Source organism: Acinonyx jubatus, chromosome B4 (genome assembly GCF_027475565.1).
Source record: "Acinonyx jubatus isolate Ajub_Pintada_27869175 chromosome B4, VMU_Ajub_asm_v1.0, whole genome shotgun sequence".
Taxonomy (NCBI): Eukaryota; Metazoa; Chordata; class Mammalia; order Carnivora; family Felidae; genus Acinonyx; species Acinonyx jubatus.
The window spans coordinates 73,433,042-73,454,699 of NC_069387.1; the positions used below are offsets into that span (position 1 = coordinate 73,433,042).

At 47.4% G+C, this 21,658-nt stretch overlaps 1 protein-coding gene across 3 annotated transcripts in view; it reads left to right on the forward strand.

The window, feature by feature from the left end:
• The window catches only part of PFKM (phosphofructokinase, muscle), a 43,533-nt gene that overhangs the window by 18,860 nt on the left and 3,015 nt on the right, over positions 1 to 21,658 (forward strand). For 2 of the 3 annotated variants that reach the window (XR_003413078.2, XM_027035994.2), the window contains exons 3-19: positions 4,391 to 4,483; positions 10,651 to 10,724; positions 11,568 to 11,645; positions 13,276 to 13,465; positions 13,677 to 13,842; positions 14,571 to 14,615; positions 15,041 to 15,149; positions 15,242 to 15,337; positions 15,572 to 15,664; positions 16,277 to 16,402; positions 17,557 to 17,621; positions 18,113 to 18,182; positions 18,935 to 19,084; positions 19,504 to 19,574; positions 19,936 to 20,023; positions 20,098 to 20,250; positions 20,738 to 20,902. Coding sequence is in view for 2 of the 3 variants with exons in the window: in XM_027035994.2 (XP_026891795.1) it covers positions 4,391 to 4,483; positions 10,651 to 10,724; positions 11,568 to 11,645; positions 13,276 to 13,465; positions 13,677 to 13,842; positions 14,571 to 14,615; positions 15,041 to 15,149; positions 15,242 to 15,337; positions 15,572 to 15,664; positions 16,277 to 16,402; positions 17,557 to 17,621; positions 18,113 to 18,182; positions 18,935 to 19,084; positions 19,504 to 19,574; positions 19,936 to 20,023; positions 20,098 to 20,250; positions 20,738 to 20,902 (1,832 nt within the window). In the remaining variant the exon portion in view is untranslated. Of the gene's footprint in view, positions 1 to 944; positions 1,059 to 4,390; positions 4,484 to 10,650; positions 10,725 to 11,567; positions 11,646 to 13,275; positions 13,466 to 13,676; positions 13,843 to 14,570; positions 14,616 to 15,040; positions 15,150 to 15,241; positions 15,338 to 15,571; positions 15,665 to 16,276; positions 16,403 to 17,556; positions 17,622 to 18,112; positions 18,183 to 18,934; positions 19,085 to 19,503; positions 19,575 to 19,935; positions 20,024 to 20,097; positions 20,251 to 20,737; positions 20,903 to 21,658 lie in introns of those variants that run through there. The other variant, XM_015065815.3, reaches the window with a different exon arrangement.

A 21,658-nucleotide genomic window follows, 5' to 3' on the forward strand; every position in this document is an offset into this window, starting at 1 on the left:
TGCTCAACCCGAATAAGCCATCCAGGTGCCCCAAGGTTATTATCTTTTTTATTATTGAGTGGCAAGAGTAATTTATATATTCTGGATACCTATCCATCTGTTATCACATATGTGATTTGCAGATATTTTCTTCCATTCTTTAGGTTGTCTTTGGATGGTAACATTTGCATCACAAAAGTTACTTTTGTGTATTCCAGTGGTTTTATCTTTATTCTTATTGTTTGCAGCCAGAATATGCAGGGGCAGAAAAAAAGTAAGCAAGAGGGAGGGCATAGGAAGTCAGGAGAGGAGAGATGCCTGTGGAGAGGCATTGCAACAAAGACCTGGGTGAAGTGGAAAGAGTAAAGAGGATCTGAGGAAAGGATGCACCCTTAGCTCTGGGAGTTCTTGGCCCATGTTGCCTCCACGGACACTGTTTGCTTTGTAGCCCTGTATTTTCTCAGAGAAAGGTACATAAATATAAAAGGAGTTTTTGGCGTCCCTCTACAGATAATACCGGTGTTCAATGTTCCTCCAGGGCAGGGACTCTATTTCATTTATCTTTTCATCCTCAGCACCTAATACAAAACCTGGCGCAAAGACTTTCCACGAATGCTCGTTCAAAGAGTGACAGAGGTGTGAGATAATGCATAAGGCCAGTGGGGGTTTAGTATTAGTTGTTGAGGATGTTTGAATGCAAGGAGTCTCAGTCTGGCTAGGAAACAGTTGTCTCGGCAGACAACATGAGAGGCAACTAAATAATTTCTGATTCCCACTATGTACAGGAGCTGATGGCTCCCGAGACAGAGATGGGGACCCGAGAACCTTCTGGGGAGTGAGGAGAAGCTGATGCCATATCTGAGCTGTCCTTGGGAGGAGGAGGGAGGGGTGGAGAAAGAGGAGCAGGAGGAGGCGGAGCCTCCGGGCCAGCATCAGCTAGTGGAGGTTAGGAAGCCTCTCCTCTTTCCCCTCCCTTGTTGCCTCCACCTGGCTCCTCCCCGCGTTCTCCAAGCTCCCCTCCCCCTTCCCCAAGGACAGTCTGCAAGGAAGCCGTGTCGGAGGAGAGCTAAGACTAAAAGGCAAGAGGGGCCCTGGAGTAAAGACCGCGGGGGAAAGCCGAGAGCGAGGTGGGGATGACCGTGCTGGGAGGAGGCGCTGGGGAGAACTGGAAGGAGCGGATGGGAAAAGAAGAGGTGGTATGGCATCAGAAGCTGGAGCGAAGAGGGGGGATGGGTAGGGGAGCCGTGAAGAATCCTAGCCCTTCGGTTCATTTCCCTCCGCTAGCACGCACAGCCCCCGCCCCTGGGAAGCAGGGATGGGTGGGTGGTGCTCGGACCTCGTTACCCCTGGCTGCCTCACTCCTATCCTGGCACTCAGCCAGTTCAAATCAGTGCACCTATGATGTTGCCTCCCTGTATTTATCCCTCCCGCCTGCTTATCTTCACACATGTGATTTTATATTTAGGTTTTATGTCTGTGTGTTTCTATGTGTGTGTCACTGTGGATCTATAAAGGTTGCTTATATATGAATCTGCGTGCATTTCTGTGTCCTGTGCCTCTTATAACTGGTTTAGAGATACAGGAGAAGGTTCTTTTTTGCAGGTCAGCACTCCTAACCTTCCCCCTTGTTAATGGTGAATTCTCTCCCTCACTGAAAACTCCATGGGTGGCAGATCCCTGTGTGAGTTTGTCAGTGATGAGCTCCCAGAGTGAATGAGAAGAAAAAACTCAAGGAAAATGGGATCAGCATACTCATGTTTTCTTCTTTCATTTCCAAATGTTTGCCTTCTTATGTGCACCAGTGACTTAGTCTTTTTTCTTTTCTTGAGAACAGCAGAAATTTGGACATGAACACTCCAGTTAATAGGAGAGTGTCTGTATCCATATGTGTTTATTACATTCCTTTCACTGTCACTATATGCTTTCTTAAGTCCTATTTGTATCTCTATGCGTTAGAAATAGAATATGGAGCTGTCTGTATCCAAGCATACTAAATAAAAGCTTTCATAGGTCTGTGTGCGTTTTGTATTGTTCGTCAGTTCACTAATGCCTTCAACAAGGATTTATTGAACTGTTATGTGCATGGACTTCACTAGGCTTTGGTTAAGCTGTGGGAAAGTTTTAAAAAAATGAACGTGATCCCTCCCTGGAGGATTGTTCAGTCTAGTTAGGGAAAGTGGCTTGTAGCAGTCATCTATCCAGGGGTCTGCAAACTTTCTGTAAAAAGCCAGAGAGTAAATATTTTAGTCTTTGCAGGCTATCTGGTCTCTGTCACAATAATCTACTCTGTTGTAGCACAGAAGCAGCCACAGATAATGTGTGAAAGAATGAGAATGGTATGGACACTGAAATTTGAATTTCATGTAATTTTCACATGTCCTGAAATGGTTTTTTAAACCATTTAAAAATGTAAAAATCTGGGGCACCTGGGTGGCTTAGTCAGTTGAGCATCTGACTCTTGATTTTGGCTCAGGTCATGATCCCAGGGTTGTAGGATCAAGCCCTGCATCAGACTCCTTGCTGAATGTGGAGCCTGTATGAGATATTCTCTCTCTCTGTCTCTCTCTCTAAAAAAAAGTTTCTTAAAGAAAAATAAAAATGTAAAAACCTTTCTTTGTTTGCTGCCATACAAAACCAAAAAAAGGGCTGGATTTGGCCTGTGCTCTGTAGTTTGTTGACCCCTGATCCAGTCCAACCTTATTGTCAATATATAAGAAGCAATTTAAATACCATATAAAGTAGTAATTAAGTGCTAAATGAATGATCTAATACCAGACAGTATGTGATTAGAGGAGGTCCACAAAGAATCCCTCCTATGGTAATCAGTGAAGAGTTAATAGTCTTAATATTCATAGGATTGCAGCTAGGCCTGGCCTTAAATGATGGAGTGGGATATCTGTGAAAGGGCCAAGGTGGCCTTCTGGATGAGGGATGCAGTGTGCCCAGGTACACAAATGGGAAGGAGCAAAGTAATGTTCAGGTGATGATGGGACAGAAAATTCATGGGAACAAAGGTTCAAGCTTTGGCAAGGGCTAGATCATGGAAGCTTTGAATGCCAACTCAAGGATTTGGACTTTATCCATCAGAATGGATTATATGTAGTATGTCTGTGAAGCTGTGTCCCATAATAATGCTATATATGTTTGTGTTTGTATGTCTTCACGAGTGTCTCATTGCATGTACTTTATTGGTATGTATGCAGATTTGTGTGTTTATGTGACCTGTGTCTTTATCAGCGGCTACCCTGATTTCCCCAGATTCACAGCAGAAACATGAGCTGTGCATAAAGGTCATCAGCCCCGGTTCAAGTGATTTGGCCCAGTTCAGGTGAATGCATCCTCAGGGTCCTATGACCTACCCGTAGAGGTTTATTCTATGTCTCTTGTAGAGTGGAGAAGGGAAACACAAACGGAGACCAGCTATTGTAGTAGGCAATTCAGGTGGAGAGAGGCGCCGAGGATCGCAAATAAGAGAAGGATAAGGGAAGATAGTAAGGGAGAAGAATAGGACTTGGTAACTTTTGACTCTCAGAGTAAGGAGGAGATCAATTTAAAAATTTAGATTTTAACCTGGATAACTGGTAGAGTGATGACTCCTTTGACATTTTGTGGACACAAAAGTGTGTCTTGTGTGTTCCTTTGAGAGAGATAAGCCCTAAAGACAATAATAGGAAGGTGTTCACATGGCGTGTGTACATAATCTATGTATATCTGGCTATGATTCTGTGTTGTTCTTCCCATTTGATAGCATGTAGTGTGAAGGGCAAGGCCTGAAGATGAGTCAAGAGAGGCTCAGGAGGCAGGAAGCCTGAGAGCGATGGGAGAAGGCATAGAATGTCTTTAACCATTCCTGAGCCTGAACCATCATTTTGTGCAGGCTCAAATGTGCATGTAAAACCTCAAACCCCAGTTCCAGCTTAGCCCAATTCCATAAAACGAAACCATCATCTTCACCATAACCCTGCCTTCCCTCACTTTTCTGCTTCCACTTGGCTGGTTCTCATCAGTGCCCCAAACCTCACCCGATTCCTACCGTCTGCAGCAGCCCTTCCCTTCATTAAAAGAAGGAATCCTTGAGGCCACCTTAACTTTCCTCCTTCTTTTCTCATTTCTGTTCAGTCAACTGCCCTTCCCCTTGACCTTAGCTTGTTCTCCAAATAGACTCCAATTCAGGTGGGAGGGATTAGCCGGGACCTTTGCAGTCTTGGGTTTGATTACTGTGACATTTCAGCTTGTCGGTTTGTGGGGGCGTGGCCCTCTTCTGGAAGAAGTCCAAAACACCCAGGCTGCAAAGCTCAAACTTAGTATAGTAGGAGAGCCTGACTGGGGTGGCTCTAGCCAGTCTAACAGAGCCATTTCCTGAGCACTTCAATCCACCTGTGTCTTAACTGATCGTGCTCTTGAATTCTAGAGTGGATCATGACCCATGAAGAGCACCATGCAGCCAAAACCCTGGGGATTGGCAAAGCCATCGCCGTGTTAACCTCTGGTGGAGATGCCCAAGGTAAGGAGGAAGGCCCTGCTTGGGGAGGGACAAAAAAACCATGGCTGGTAGGCCCTTTTGAGTTTCTTAACTCCCTTAGCCTGTAGAATAGCACTGTCCTTAATGTCCTCCTGCTGTAGATTCACACTGGAATCCTGGGCTTTCCCAAGAGTCTCTGTCAGGTCTAAGTCCCCAAGTGCTTCTGGATATTATTTCCTCTACCTTAATTTACTCAAATCTTTATAAAACTTCTTTCTAAGTTTCTCTGAAGATTTGGGACCATTTTGTTCCTTTGGTACCTAAAAGACTGGTGTTTTCTCAAGCATCACTAGGAAGAAAGAGACTAAAGAGATAAACTTGTTGAGAAAGCAGTAGGTGGATTCACTTCAAATACATTGAAAATGGTGGGGAAAGGGGGAGATGCAGAAATTGGTATTTGGTGGGCCCTAGCTAGATCTTTAGGTGTTACCTCTGAGGTACGTAGAGTTTCTGCACCAACCAGGGTCCGGCACCACACTCCTACAGCACATTTCCTTCTACTGGGCACAGTTCTGCTTCATGCTTAGTTTTCTCTGGCCTTTCCTCTTCTTCCATTCCTTTGTCCCTCGAATAAGCAGGAATAACAGCAGTTAATCGGTACAGACCCATGGGGTGAGGTGGGGGGGGGTGCAGAAAGCAAAGCCAGAGAGAACCCCTTTCTGGGTTGAGTCCCAGAAGCCTGGAAGTCAGGGAAATCAGGTATATGGAAAAATGAAGTGGGAGATAGGGAATGTGTGATTTTTTTTTCCTCCTGATGATCTTGTATATTGTAATTTATAATACGTTGAAATCTACCTTCAGAATCTCTTTGAGAGGGATACCAGGACATGGAGACTGTGCTGAGAAAAATAGAGAAGGAAAGAGATTTCAGCCAGTCTCCCCTTCACTCTGCACCACTCTCTGTAGGCTTCCTAAACTTTGTGTTAAGCACCCACTTTGCTTAGAGCCCTGCCTTGTATGTTGTGAAGAAGTTAATTTCCTTTGGAAACTTATAGTTTTAGGAGAAAAGATAGCATACATTACTGGAATTCTTATGTAAGGCTTATAAATAACAAGAATCAAGTGTGCCTAACCAAGTAGAGCCCACTTCTATAATGAACAGACAGGCTTTGGTTGGATTAACCAGGGAAGAGTTCACAGAGAAGGTAGATTTCAAGAGACTGAACTCTTCATTGAATGAATTCTTCATTCCACAGTGTCTGGTGTACAAAGTAGGTGCTATATAAACGTATTCTTAGTTAAATGCAAAGGACGTTATTGAGCACCTGCATTTCAAGCAGAATGGCAGGCACTAAGGATACATCAATGAAAAAGTTACACATTGTTCTTATGATCCTCATTATATGTTAGTAAATCTAGGCTTTAAGTATATTTTTTATCTAATGTATATTTAATTGTAATTGTGATATGTATTATGAACATGAGAATGCCAGAATGAGGACACTTAGGAAGAGGGGCACAGAGGTCTGAGTTCAGGAAGAGTGGCCAGATTAGGAATGCAGAGCCCTACTTGAGGCTGACCTCGCTTTTCGATTGCTTCTCTGCTCTCTCCTGGAAAGAATCCCATGCTCCACAAACTCTTGAGTGTTGATCCTAAAACCTTGGTAGGGTGGCCTGTGAAATTGGATTAAGTGAAGCAAGAAGAGCCTGCTAAAAATCCAAGTGAGGCATACAAAGTTAAGAATTTATGAAAAAGAAGGGCTCTCTGGAGAGGGAAAGAGGAAAAAAAAAAAAGAGAGGGAGAGAGAGAGAGCTAGGATTTAACTTGGGTCTAAGAGCAGCAGAGCTCTTTCAGCTTCTGATCCTGAGCACAGAAACCCTCTTATTCTAGAGGGACCATCACCTGCTTTAAGGGAAGATCATTCTTGGAGGCAGGCGCTAGCATAAGCTGATTTCTGGAGGGCCAGCTGGACCAAGGCCTAGGGGATCCTGTGACAGGCACAGTGTACCCAGGGAAATATCCCACTGTGAGGCCACATAACATCACAGGTGCATGTGACCAGGTGGTACAGGAAGAAACTAAGGGAGACAGGGAAGCAAAGCAGAAAACTCAAAGTAGAGTTGAGAGGTCTCAGCTGAAGGAGCAGCTCAAATAAAGTAGTGGCCTGCCCAGAGATAGGTTTAATGATCTTCAGTTCTCCGAGGGAGAGGGCACAGAAATGACTTTTAACCCAGAGGCTGTGGGCCACATGGGAAAGTGAAGGTTGGGTTCTGTAAAATCCACAGAGGCCACAGCTCTGTCATTCCCTGAGCTTAGCAAAGCCAAAAACCTCTTAAAGCAGAAGAGAGGCCAGATTTCAGACACCCTGAGCTCAGAAACTGGGCTGAGTAGATACAAATTCCAGTCCAGGAATGGCCCCAGCTCTGCTAAACCATACCACATTTGCCCACACAACATTGGCTTATTCTGCTGGAAAGGATCTCAGTCATCGCTCTAGCCCTCTGCCTTCAGATGGGCAGTCCATTCCAAATACATGTTTATCCTGTTTTTAAAGGATTACAGGAACAGGGATTCTATTACCTCTCTGGATTGCTATTCTAGGATTCATAATATTAATTACATATTTGTCAGAAGTGTAATTCAGATCTAACATTTATTTTTCATGTTGGAATTAAAGGATTTTTTTTTCCTATTCAAAGTTCAATTAAGGTAGAAACTTTCTAACATCTGCTTTCAAAAAGATAGTGACCAAGTCATTTATTAGTTTTTTCTATCTCATGTCATAGAGACTCATTACCCATAGTTCTCCCCAAAGCCTCTTGCCTACAGGCTGTAATTAGAAACTCCAAAGTATGTGCTTCTGATGTTCTCCAGAGCCCCTCCTGGCTGTACCCAGAATACCCCCTGGGTGTTGCCTGTAATCTTATCCTTCGTCTTGCTTCTAATAAGTCAGACAGCTGCGAATAGAGAGTTATTTAGGGCAACATGGTACGGCTAAGGAGATCCTGGCCAGGACTGGTCTGAGGCCAGAATAGGCCAGTGATGTTAAGTAGAAGAGCCCAAAGAATTACTGGGACTCCCTAGCATAAGTTATGTGTATACATACTGGTCGGTGAATTCTAGGGAACTGGGGGTTTTGAAATGCAGGTATAGGGGACAACTAGGGTCCTAAAACTTGATTTCTAGGAAAACGGTTGTCCAGCTTAGAGGCAGGATGACCTCTGGAGGTTGATAAGACTGAGGTAAGAAGGTAAAAAGGGATGAGAGAAGAGAAAGAATCTTCTTTTTTTGTGGGATTTTTCTTCTGCCCAATAGATTTGGATATTTCCTACCTGCCATGTATTGTTTACTTTGTACTTAAAACCTTTTAAGTCATTTGTTTTTCTTAAATCTTTTCTCCCTACCCTTACTCAGGAGTAGGAAACAGCATTCCAACCTATAAATTTCAGTAGTGTTTTTTCCTTATTTCTTAAGATTACAAATTCATACTCCAGAACTGTAGGTATCCAATAGACAAGCCCACAGGCATTGTGAAAGTCTAGAAAATAAATCAACAATAGTTTCATTTCTGTTCTGACCTACTGATTTATCCTTACTAAGGCACTGATGGCTTTGCATTGACCCTGACTTTGTTCTTTTCATACACGCAGGCTTTTCCTAAAGCTTCTGAGAAGCCTGCTCCCATCACAGAGTTTTCCATTTTGATTCCTTCAGTTTGAGGATGTGAACCTAGACTTCTAGACTTAGGTGACTTTGCCTTAGTGATGGCAGAAGTGGGCTTTGACAGCAGTGCTCACCAGTGACCTCTTGTTGGCAAGCCCAACCTTCCCGTTCTTATCTTAGATTGATTATTGGAAGCATTTGGCAGTGTTACAACTTCTCAAAACTGTTCCCTTTGGCTTCCAAGACATGGCTAAGACCTGGGTTTCCTTTTGCCTTTCTTGCTGCTCCTTAGTTTCCTTCATGGAACCCATCATCCCCTGCCCATTCCCTCAGCATTGGTTTTCCTCAGCGTTCCATTCCTTGCCTTTCCCATTCTAATTCTACATATTCTTGTGAGACCATCTCTCCCAAGTCCACATGGGTGTCCCACAAGAACTTCAAGCTCAACATATCCAAATACGAATGTATCATCCACACCCCTACCTGCCTGAATCAAAACTTGCCTCTGCTTAGTTAATTGCACCTCAGTCTTACTCTTTGCCTGTCAGTCATGGGGCCTTTCCATCTTCTTCTCCAACACCTTGAAATCTAACCACAGTGCTGTGCTTCTCTTTCCCCATTGCCTCCTGTCCAGTGTCTCTGTTTTGTCCCAAATGCCACTCTCTCAGTCTAGGCCCTCATTTCATCTAGGCTGCCAGAGAGCCATCTTATCCCAGCGTCCTCCACATTGCCACCAGTGATCTTTTCTGATATACAGATAGCGTCATGTCTCTCCACTCTCAAAATTCTTCAGAGATTCTCCATCATTTGCAACTTTTGTTTTCTAGGCCAAAGACCTCCTTAAGAATCAAATGACAGCTGTGGAACTTCTCCCAAAGGAAATTCCCGTGCCCAGAAAACTTTTCATACAGTTTCATGGGTTCATGGATTTCCTGAAACCATCACCCATGGATCCCCAATCAAATCCTGGCCTACAGAATAAGAGCCAGGCTTCCTCGCGTGGCATACAGGTGCCTGCTTACCTTTGAAGCTTCACTGCTCACCACTTCCTGTCTTACGTTTTATCCTTTGTAATACCCAGTTACCTAAGGTTGTTTCTTGACCCTCACCTTTATTTGTGCTATTTTCCTGCCTAGAGCACTGTCCCCCAAAGTGGCCACCTGACATAAAAGATTTATAAGGAAATTGTCCTTTACGTCTCAGGTCAAATGTTGTCTTTTCTGTATAACCTGTTCTGACTTCCTTTTTGGCAGCTTGGATGCTCCTTCTCCTTGTCCCCACTGCACTTTGTACAAATCTCCTTCATAGGGATCCATATTGTAACCATGTTATATTCTTCACAAGTCTTGAGGACCATTACCGTCTCCTGTATCTTTGCATCCCTAGACTGTATCATTCAACTGCTGTTTCCCTAGTGCCTAGATAGTGCCTGGAGTATGGTAGGTATTTAGTCAATATTTGCTCAGTGAGTGAATGGGCCTTCAATTTGATTTGGTGCTTATAGTCATCTAACACCAACTTTCGTCAGCCTGCAGAAAAAACCCTCCAAAATAGACATTTTGGTTTTGTTGGTTCTATTCTGCTCCAGGTAGCTTTGGAATTTACAGTAGTTCATGATGGATTTTAGAAGATTTTTCTAATTACTGGTTTCTCTAGTGCTCACTGGCACATGATATTTCTCCAGGCAGGGTTAAGGACCCTAGGAATAGATTGTAGATTGAAACAAAAAAATGTTCTGGGGTATCTGAGGGCAGGTGGCTAAAATGGTTCACAAGAAATTGATCTATCAGGGCTCTGAGATTCCCTGAGCATCACCGTGAGCCCCTTCTCACATGACAGGGCAGGATGGGGTTACCGGGATCAAGACCCAGGTATGCGTTCCATGTCTCACTGGGGAAGTTCTGCTCAGCACAATTATCAGTAGCATTGTTTCTAATACAGAGGACGTTATAGCTTCCCCCTTGTGTTGTGTGCTGTGCAGGGTGGTTCCTCCACAGTACTCTTGGGAGAGACAGTTCTCGTCACTGAGTAGCTACCGGAAAGGGAGACTACTTAACATGGGAGAGAGGGGAAAGGCTCTCCTCTCTGTTTTAGTCCTAATTAATTTTAGTCCTGATTATCTCCCAGTGGAGAGACTGGGCTCTGTGACCTTGACCTCTTTGAACTTCAGTTTCCAAATCTGTAAAATGGAGGTAACTTCAGGGTTGTGGAGAGGATTAAATGAGATGAGGTTTGACAGGCGTTTAGCAGTGTCTAACCCTACTGTAAGCATTCAAGATTATTATTCCCCAGATTGCCCTGGCAGGGAAAGGTCTTAAGAAAGATGGGATTGGGGGGGGAAGGGAGATGAATTGGAGGTATGTGGAGCTACATTAACACTGAACACGATAATTTAGTGTTGGGGGGGGTGGAGGCCAGAAGACTTGGAGGAGAAGAGTATTCTAGATTCAGAGAAAAGCCTAAGAGAAGGACTGAGATATCTTGTAGTCCAGGCTGCTTTTCTCAGGAGTAACCTCTTCCTGTCGTCTTCCTTCCCTCCTTTCAGGTATGAATGCTGCTGTCAGGGCTGTGGTTCGAGTTGGTATCTTTACTGGTGCCCGTGTGTTCTTTGTCCATGAGGTTCGTTTTCTACTTTGTTCTCCATCATTCTTTCTCTGTTTTATGCTCCCCCCTCCCTACTTCCTGTTTCCTCACCTCCCAGTTACATGCTATGCCTGACCTATCTCAGCTCCCTGTCTCCAAGAGTGTCTCTCCCTGACTCCAGTCTCCAGTAATGATGGTAGGATATAGGGATCTACAGATTGGGTCCTCATGTTGCCCGTTCAATTTAAAGGAAGAAGTAACTCTCTCTTCCCCTTACCTCCACCAAAACAAAGAGAGAAGCTGAAATGAGTATTTCAGAGAAAATTTAGTATGTCCTGAGACAGAGCCTTTGGAAAGAACAAAGTCTCATCAGATTTCTGCAGTTTGCTGTACCTTCTGAAGTTCTAACTCCTCTTCCTTCTCTCCCTTCCCTCTCATTCTTTGCCCACTCTTTTCCCTGTAAGGTTTATCTGCCTTCTCCTAAATTGTATCTTTTCAAGTCCCATTTCTCTCCTGCCATTCTTCCACCACCCTTCTCTTTTCCCTCTACTGTTATCAAAACTATCTGCTATTTAGTTCCCCGGGAAAGCAGATTGGAGGACATGGGATAAACCAGAAGCAAGAAGAATTAGGATGAAATATTAGGAAGGACATCCTGACCTTTTGAGATTGCAGGGAAATAGAAGAGGGTATTGAAAAGTTGATGTCTTCTTCCTTGGACTGTGTTAAATATGACAGTGTCATGGGCATCCAGGGATCAGTAATGGGAGGAGATGACTTGATTCTCAGAGAACTGCTTCCCAGAGATCCTGTCCTAATCATGGGGGTTTAGGGAAAACTGGCTTAGCAGAAGCTGAATGGGTGTAATGTGCTCCACAGGGTTATCAAGGCCTGGTGGATGGTGGAGATAACATCAGGGAAGCCACCTGGGAGAGTGTGTCGATGATGCTTCAGCTGGTATGTTCCAGAGGACTCCTGTTCCTTATTTGTCCTGTCCTTGTCCCACCCCACTCTGGTTTGGCCTCATGGTTGCTCAAGTTCCCCCCACGTGGCTCAACGTGAAGGGTTCTGTGACAAGAGAGGTGCCACGACTGCCCTTTACTCTTTGCATTTGAAAACATCACCCTGGTTTCCTAGGGTGGCATGGGGGTGGGGATGCGGTCACAGGACAGTTTGCTCTTTATGGAAAGGTCACAGGCAAGACTTAAGGAACTGGCACGTAAGCAGGAGTTGCTCTGGAGTCACAGGGAGGGTCTGGCCAGGAAAATAACCTTCCCAGAGGCCTGGAGCCAGAGCCAGAAGTAGAGCTGAAATCTGCCGGTCCTCATGTGATGGTGAGAAGGTCACTTGAAACCACACTGTTTGAGGGAGGAAGGAACCAGCACAGCCTTTTAGAGTTTCCAAAAATACCTTAAGATTATGCGGATTGTATCCATAACCCTTTGTGCTACTTTCCGTAAGTCATTATATACCTATTTTCTGATTTACTGAAAAATCCACAAATTACATTTGTACCCCCATTCTTTACCGCAGTCCTCTAAAAATCCATGGGAAGAAATACAATATGCAGTACTTAGCGAAGATTCTTTATAGGCAATGGTGCCTGCTGTTAAGTGGTCTGAAAATGAGTCAGAATTCTCTATCAGTACTCCCAAAGGCATGAATGCCAGAAGCTTGTACGATTTGTGAAAACCCTAAGTATACTTACCTCTCCTGGGGCATCTATAAGTCCCTGGGGATTTAAGGCTTTCTATACTCAGAACTACTTTTCCTGTGAATATGTGGATATTGTGTCTCCTTCCACGAGCACCATAGATCCCGAGGAGTGAAGGGGAAAGGATTGGCAGGGCCTGGTTACAATTAGAAATCAGTGAGTTCAAGAGGGAAAGCACATTGGGATGACCAAGCACGTTGGGATGAACTGCTAATTATAGTGTGGACACAATCCAATAAAGTCAGGCCACTGGGGAGAATTTCCAAAGACTAAAGTCTGTGCTACATCTTACATTTCTAAGAACATGTGAAAGATGGAGATTGTCCAAAAGCCAACAGCATGTATGTATTCCTTTGCTCTCCTTGAGGATAATCACTTTGATGACAAAGCCTTCAATGAAATGGGTTAATCTTAGCAGTCTTCTAAGAGGTGTAGCAGAATATAGGAATGACCCTATGATAGCTCAGCCAGAATTATTTCCCTTTCCTTTAGAAAGAACAAATGCCTTTTTTTTTTTTAAGTTTATTTATTTATTTTGAGAGAGAGTTGTGAGTGGGGAAGGGGCAAAGAGCGAGGGAGAGACAGAATCCCTAGCAGGCTCTGCACTGTCAGCGCAGAGCCCGAGGCAAGGCTCAATCCCACAAACTGCAAGATTGTGACCTGAGCTGAAATCAAGAGTCGGACACTTAACCAACTGAGCCACCCAGATGCCCCTAGAAAGGACAAATGACTCTTAAGGATGTCAGGGCACTTCCTAGAAAGCCAGGTAGTTATGACAGCTCATCACGATTTTGGAATAGGGGAAATCTTAGCATGTCGACCTCAAATTTGGCTGTGTCATCTGGGGAGCTGACTTCTACTTCTTCCCCACAGGGAGGCACAGTCATTGGAAGTGCCCGGTGCAAGGACTTCCGTGAACGAGAGGGACGACTCCGCGCTGCCCACAACCTGGTGAAGCGTGGGATTACTAATCTGTGTGTCATCGGAGGTGATGGCAGCCTCACTGGGGCTGACACCTTCCGTTCTGAGTGGAGTGACTTACTGAGTGACCTCCAGAAAGCGGGTGAGACATTGTCATAAGTACTGTTTGTGCGCATGCACACACACCCCTCTCCTCCCATTGGAGGAAATCATCACCCAGACACAAAAGGGAGGTCTTTGCCCTCCTTTCTCTGCCATTGCTTATGCTTCCCATTGGCTGCAGTTCCTTCTCTCTCCAGTCATCTGCTCTTTAGGCATGTCAAGGTGGCTCCTGGTTTGCTTCTCATTGCCAGGTAAGATCACAGCGGAGGAGGCTACGAAGTCCAGCTATCTGAATATCGTGGGTTTGGTGGGCTCAATTGACAATGACTTTTGTGGCACTGATATGACCATTGGCACTGATTCCGCCCTGCACCGGATCATAGAGATTGTGGACGCCATCACCACCACTGCTCAGAGGTTAGGGGACTTGCGGGGGGCAGGTGGGGCAGTGGAGGAGGATCGCAGCTGGGGCAGGCTACAGGGCTAGGGCGTCTAGAGAAGATTAATGCCCTTGGGCTCTAGACCCCCAATGACCCGTTTTCTGGGGTGGGAACACTGTCTTTAATGAAGAAGCCTCCCTAAAGCCCTGAAATTGCACTGCTGTCTACAGGCCGTATGTTTGCCCCTTGTCACTCTCTTGCCCACTGTCCAGTGTAGCTCTGAGGGCTTTGATACCTGTAGGGTCTCCCAAATGATCAGTGTCCAACCTGAGACAAATCCAGGGAGCTCCAAACCTTAGCCACCCTTTCAGCGATAGTGTAGACTGTAGAGGCCGTCACTGCCGCTGCTCAATAGGCGGCCTAGGGAGGCAGTGTGGGAGAATGGGAGGCGGAAGGTAACAGTTTGCCAGGGTCATCCTAGGGGATTCCAGGCTGATGCTGGTCGAGTCCTCACTTCTTCACTTCTTTTCCTATTTTCTCTTTCCTTTCCTGGACCCCATTGCTCCCTGGAACAGAGCCACAGTACTGACACCTTTTACTGCTATGTTTTAGTCAGCCTGGTCTTCCTGGTCTCTCCAGACACCTGCTGGGAGGTCTAACAATATAAATGCGTCTCCCAGGGAGGTTTTGCGGCCTACATGTGGGTGGCGGCTTGGGACCATCAGGACACTTGGACTGTAAACGTTCTGTGTCTGTCTCTTGCAGCCACCAGAGGACATTTGTGCTAGAAGTGATGGGCCGGCACTGTGGGTAAGATCCCCGTCTCGACTCATCTGTTCTGTGGAGCCAGCAGTAGCCTTCTCTTCCCCAGAGAGTCCAAAGAGGTCTCCCAGGGATAGCAGATTCAGAGGTGTCCATGCTTGTCTCGGTTATGGCCCCCTTTCCCCACCCCCGTACCCATGCGTGCAAGGGTGTGCCTGTGTGCCCGTGCACAGGACAGACACCGCTCTGAGATTAGAAGCCACCGTGGCAGGTGAGCATGAAGAGACGGTGCCCTTCAGGGACAAAACTTCACTGAGAGGCTGTCTCAGCGGTGCTCTTACCCTCACCCCAAGCATGAAAGCACAGATCCTCACACATTTCACCACCTATGGGAACAGGCAGACCTGCCAGGTACGGGTTAGGCAGTCTGTGGAGCGTGGCTCCTAGTGTGACGCTTCTGCCTCTCATCTCAGATACCTGGCCCTCGTCACCTCTCTCTCCTGTGGGGCTGACTGGGTTTTTATTCCTGAGTGTCCACCGGATGACAACTGGGAGGAACATCTTTGTCGCCGGCTCAGCGAGGTACTGGCACTTTATTTTGCCCTTGAAAAACCACTCGCCTGTTTCACTGATGATGCACTTCCCCTCCATCTTTCCTCTTTGTTCTTGACCAGACAAGGACCCGTGGTTCTCGTCTCAACATCATCATTGTGGCTGAGGGTGCCATCGACAAGACTGGGAAACCCATAAGCTCAGAAGACATCAAGAATGTTAGTATGAATGAAACCAGAGAGGCCTTGGACACCACCCCCCACCCCCTTCTCCAGTGACTTCTGAGTCTCCCCTTAGTCCTTCTGTACATCTCTCCCCAGGTTTCCTGCCCCCTGGCTTCCCAGGAAGATAAGATATAAGATAAGAGGCTAAGCCATCGTGGTTTATCTAAGCCTCTGCTTGTTTTTTCTCTTTGACTCTGTATCTCTCTGTCCCTCTTTTGGTGTCCTCAGCTGGTGGTGAAGCGTCTGGGATATGACACCCGGGTCACTGTCTTGGGGCATGTGCAGCGGGGTGGGACACCATCAGCCTTTGACCGGATCCTGGTAAGTCATGGGGTTCTGTGGCCCTTGCGTCTTAGAACCCAGGACTTGCTGTCCTTCCCCTGCAGAATCCCACTTCCCAGGACAGGGGCTTACACCATTGGCCATGCCGCCTCCCTCCAGCTTCTGGACTGCAGTGGCCCTTGACTCATTCCCATCCACCCGAGTTCTCTTCTGTTGCAAAAAATGATGGGAAATTATATGCTCTCCAAATAGTGAGGTCTAATATCTCAGCTTTGATCATTAGTAAAATTATTAAGATCTAACCTTAGACACTCAGGTTGAACCCTCTCATCCTACTTTCGTTAGAAGAGAGAGGCAATACTCTCCCCTGTTTTATCAATAAGAAGGGCATATTAAGCCTCAGTAATCTTGATTACTACAATGGACATGCTTCTCTGGAACCAAATAGAATTCTAATGGTAAGAGGATGAAGAATCAAGCTTTAGATGAAATCTGGGTAGGGAGATAAAGCCCCATAAGCTCTTAGCTGTAGTCCTTAAATGTGCAATTCAACCCTGTGATCTGGAAGGGCCTCAGGTGCCCTGGCTCTCCAGGCCCAGTCCAGATGGGGAGGCCTGAACCAGACTGTCTTTGCTGCCTGGGTTCCTGCAGGGCAGCAGGATGGGTGTGGAGGCAGTGATGGCACTTTTGGAAGGGACTCCAGACACCCCAGCCTGTGTGGTGAGCCTCTCTGGGAACCAGGCTGTGCGCCTGCCCCTCATGGAGTGTGTCCAAATGGTAAGTACCGACCTCAGCTCCCCGTCCTAACAGCCCAAGCCCCTGTCTTTGAGCTAGAGCTTAGAGGGAAAGAGACCAACTTCGAAGGGCACTGGAACTCCTGTTGGAGATGGGAAGGCAGCATGGTGTAGGTAAGAGTCAAATGAGGAAAGGGCACAGTAGGCTTTGCATAGGAGCTGTCCCCTCTCTAAGCCTCAGTGTCCCCATCTGTTAAATGTTCCTAAGAAACGTGGGAGACGCTACATCTTACCAAGTAGTGAGACCCAACGTCGCACAATATCCAGCCTCGGATGCTTTTGCCATGTCTTTGTTGGAAAAGAAACGGAGTATGTCTCCAAACGTTATTAAAAGCAGGGAATAGTATTATGGTCTGGCTGGCTAGCTCGTATGTTTCTATGATTTCTACCTTGAACAGGTTTCTCTGAAACAACGTGAGGTTCCTAACACTCACCCTGAGGGCTACTGTAAGGAGCAGAGGGAAGCTTTGTAGAAGGTCTGATGCAGTATCTGGAAAATACCGGGTGCTCAGGAAATGGCTCTTATTACAAAGGAATCACTCCTGTGATACCACAGAGCAGTGTGTCTGGGGCTGAGGTGTCTGGCTGATTCTTAGGACTGGCCTGCATGCTCAGGGCTGGCTCCCCATTTCCTGGCCTGCTTCTCCCTCAAACTGGGAGTCCCAGAAACCTACAGCCTAGACAGGCTCCAGCCTTGCTTGGAACTATGTATCCCAAAAGCTAAAGCGCGGGCTCACAGAGCAGAAATCAGTAGCTGGGAGACACACGGCAGGGATCAGCTTTTCTTCCTAACTGGGATCCATAGGGTCTTCTTCATACACTCAGTTTAGAGGCTACTTTCAGGTTGCGGAATGGAGGAAGATGCTATTTTATCTGTGAGCACTCCTCCACTCTGAAAAATATTCGAATAAGTAGAGCATTGAATCAGCTCCTTCCTTTGGCTGCTCATTTCTCCGAAAATTAAGGAAAAACAAAGATGCTGCTTTCTGTGAATGTTTGGGGAGCATAGCAAAGGTGGGAGGCGTGGTGGGTAGGATCCAGGCATAAGAGTTGAGACAGAGCGTTACCACGGGCTAGGAATCCAGCTGTGTAGAACCCTGCCCTGTAGTCATGACTCTTGCTGTGCTCCTCCCTCAGACCAAAGATGTGACCAAGGCCATGAACGACAGGAAATTTGATGAAGCCTTGAAGCTGAGAGGCCGGTGAGGAATGACTGGAAGCTCACTAGCTACAGAAATCAGATATTGGAATGGAGCAAAAAACGGACATGGTTTCATACCCAATATAAGAGCTTCTGCCCCTCCCTGTTCTTATTGTCTCTGTGACAGTTCCTTCCTGAGAGAGTTGGTTGTGAGGTGACCAGGAGGCACAGTTTGTCCCAGGGATGCTCTTCCTGGGATTGGCCTGCTGTAATCCGGTGGTTTTTGTGTGGGTTCCAGCCAGGTTTTCAGTTTCTCTAGCCAAGGGACAGCGTGTCGTGCTGAGTGCAGTGCCTGGGAGAAGAGTCCTCAGGGAGGGTTTGATAGGTCACTGGCCCCTTTTCAGCCCCTGCCCAATCCCTGCCAGGTCCCAGTTATGTCCTTTGAGGTTTGCCCAGCTGGACTTCACACTGGGAACAGAACTTTAGATCCCCTTGGCTGCTGGCCGTGAGGAGCGGCCTGAAGACCCCCCACCCCACCTGTACTTTTTCCAGGAGCTTCATGAACAACTGGGAAGTGTACAAGCTTCTGGCTCATGTCAGACCCCCAGTCTCTAAGGGACCGGTGAGTTCTCTCCCTTTGACTCTGTCTCTCAGTCTCCCTCCATGAAGTGCCACCTCCACTCGTATAACCTAGAGCCTGGCCAGCTTCTTCGCCCCACTAAAATCTCCAGTGCCGAGTCCCTGACCCTACTAAGAAATTTTCTCTTAGGCCCCCCAGATACCAGCCCCATGTTCTTAATGTGCCCCGGACGTCTCTGCCCCAAGGCCCACATCCAATTTAGGATCGACGAGGTAGCGTGCAAGGACTGGGAAAGAGATTTACGGATTAATCCTTTGGGCAGACCTGGGAATGAGCATATGAGTGTACTTCAGCCACTTCTTCCCCTGAAGTAGTGGTTCTTGGTACTGAGTGTCTATCAGAATCATCTGGGCTGCTTATTTAACGTGCAGATTGCTGGATCCTTCCCTCAGAGAGGATTTAGCTCTGGGGTTGCGGCCAGGAATAGGTTGGTTTAACAGGCTCCCTAGATCAGGCAGTCCAAATATCACACTTTGGGAAATGCTGCTCTGGAAGGCCTCATTCGTTACGTAATGCTATCTGCGGGCAGGGACAGCGGTTTTCCTTATTGATTTGTGATAAAGAATTTGCTTCCACAGGATGAGGGAACAGGCTGTGCTGACATTCCTGGAGAGGGGGTACATTGTCCAGAGGCACATGTCCTGACCCTAGGACCATGAGGGAGACAGGGTTCAGCTTCCCTTACTGACCTGTCCCCCTCTTCGCCCTGCTCCCTCTCCACTTCTTCTCCCCAGAGTAGCATACACACAGTGGCCGTGATGAACGTGGGGGCCCCAGCCGCAGGCATGAACGCTGCCGTCCGTTCCACCGTGAGGATTGGCCTCATCCAGGGCAACCGGGTGCTGGTTGTACATGATGGCTTCGAGGGCCTGGCCAAGGGTCAGGTACAGGGACTAAAAGGAGGAGGGCACGTACTCTGAGGCACGTAGCAGGGGTGACCTGTCGGTCTTTTTCTTTCTCCTGGCCCCTCCCCTCTCTCTCTCTCCCTTTCTTTCCTCTCAGGGTTTGAGCAGAAGTAGATGCTTAATTTTAGGGCAGTATGAGTAGGCAGGAGCCACTGAAATGAACCCTTTACAGGCAACACACCTTGTTTAATTCTCTGTCCCAAAGCTCAGTGCAGTGCCTGGCATAAGTAGGTGCTTACTATTTGTGAATGGGCAATAAGACCAGAGGAAGTTCACTGAGGTGGGGAAAAGCCGAAGCGTGGTGTTCCTCTTCCAGCCAGGGGGGTGTCGGGGTGGGATCAGAACTCAGGAAGTAGCATTCAGTCCACAAGGCAGACCTGTGTGATCTTTTCCTGCAGATCGAGGAAGCTGGCTGGAGCTATGTTGGGGGCTGGACTGGCCAAGGTGGTTCCAAACTTGGGACTAAAAGGTAAGTGGCATTTTGGAAGCACCTCCTCCTAGTCACCCCTAAAGATGTCCCTTGGAATGTGGGTGTCAGTTCATTAGGTCAGCGTCTACACTGCTGTAGTTTGCATCTTTTGTCCCCAAGCTCACAGTTGCCTCAGTGAGGGAAGGCCTGCATATCTAGACATCTCTTAGCAGCTCTAGCAGTTTTAAGCCCCAGGATGTGTACTTACACAGCCATGAGAGGGGTGGCAGGGAAGGGGGCACAGGTCAAGAAGTTATACATAAAGCACATTCTAATTGTAGCTTTTTTTCTCCCTCAACTTTGCTTAATTCTCCAAATTCCATCACCTCATCGCCCACCCCGCCTCATCCCAATCAACTAGGACTCTACCCAAGAAGAGCTTTGAGCAGATCAGTGCCAACATCACTAAGTTTAACATTCAGGGCCTTGTCATCATTGGGGGCTTTGAGGTGAGTGCCCTCCCGTTTGTTCCCCTCCTCCCCACTTTTCCCTCTCCCCTCATGGCTGCCACCCTCCTTCTCAGGCTTACACAGGGGGCCTGGAACTGATGGAGGGCAGGAAGCTGTTTGATGAGCTGTGCATCCCGTTTGTGGTCATCCCCGCGACGGTCTCCAACAACGTCCCCGGCTCGGACTTCAGCGTGGGGACTGACACAGCACTCAATACTATCTGCACGGTGAGAGCCCGCCCCCGCTTCCCAGGCCTCTGGCCAGCTCTGTAATCCCTGGACCACGTGTACTGGAGAGTGAGCTACTGTTTTTGTACTAACCAAGTGACAGTGTTCGAACGGTGCCTCTTCGAGCCCAGGCCCTTAACGCACTTTATTTCTCCACGCTACGGTGTTCATTCTCACCTGTCAGCCTCCAACGCATCAGTACTCTGCGTCCCAAATGTTTTTTTCCGTCCTGAGGTCAGATAGCCTAATTTCCCTGCCCTGAACTCTACAAAGGGTAAGTACAGCTTCCTTCCCAGGAGGCGAGTTCCACAGGGCAGTTGGCAGGTGTGCCGGCCACCCCCTAAGGCAAGAACTTGATGAGGCATAGGGGCCTGGCTGAGCCGGGGAGGGTGGCGTTCCGGGGCCGGTTTATGGCAAGGGCCAGAGAAGTGACAAGGATCAGACCCCGGACTCTGTCTTTCTAACTGAGACTCCGCTGTCTTTGCAGACCTGTGACCGCATCAAGCAGTCAGCGGCAGGCACCAAGCGTCGGGTGTTTATCATCGAAACGATGGGTGGCTACTGTGGCTACCTGGCCACCATGGCAGGACTGGCAGCTGGGGCCGATGCTGCCTACATTTTTGAGGAGCCCTTCACCATTCGGGACCTACAGGTAGATGGTCACTCAGAGCCTGTTATGCAGCTCTCCCCTGCCCTAGTCTGTCCCCACAGCATCTTGAGCTGTGAGAGCTCAAGATGAGGATAGCTGCTTGGTCTCTGGGGCCCTGAGAGGAAACTAGAAAGAGCAGCAAGAGGGCATCTCCGGTGTAACCTCGCACGCATGACCACAGCTGCTGTTTCTGGAGCATTCGTTTCGAAGGCCCCACGTTGCTAAGCCCTTCTCAACATATTTTTGCATTTTGTCTTCAAAACACATGTGCAAGGGAGCTATTATTATCTCCGTGTTACAGACGAGAAAGATTTAGAGAGGTTAAAAGACTTTTCTAAACTTGTGAGTAGGTTTAACTAACAGAGAAAGTCGGTGGTGTCTCTACTGATCATGCCACCCGCCCTGGGCTCCCTTGCTACCAAAGCAGACTCTTCTCATTCCTGTCCCTTCCAGGGTTGGGGTAGGGCGCTCTGATTCCTTTTTCTCAGAGGGGCTGTATGATCCTAGTTTTCTAAGATCTCAGTTCACTGGAGGGAAGAAGAGCCACAAAGTGCAGGGGCAGCAGGCTGAGGGAACTCCCTCATGCAAGAACTCAAGTCCCTGCTAGATATGGAAGGTGGGAGTCTTCCTCCTTCACCCCCAGCTCAAAGCCCAGATGAAGGAACTGGTTCCTCCCAAGCTGCACCGACAAGCAACCCATTCAAAGGCCAACACTGAGAGCAGTGCCCCCCCCCCCCCCCGCCCCTCTGAGGGAAGGGA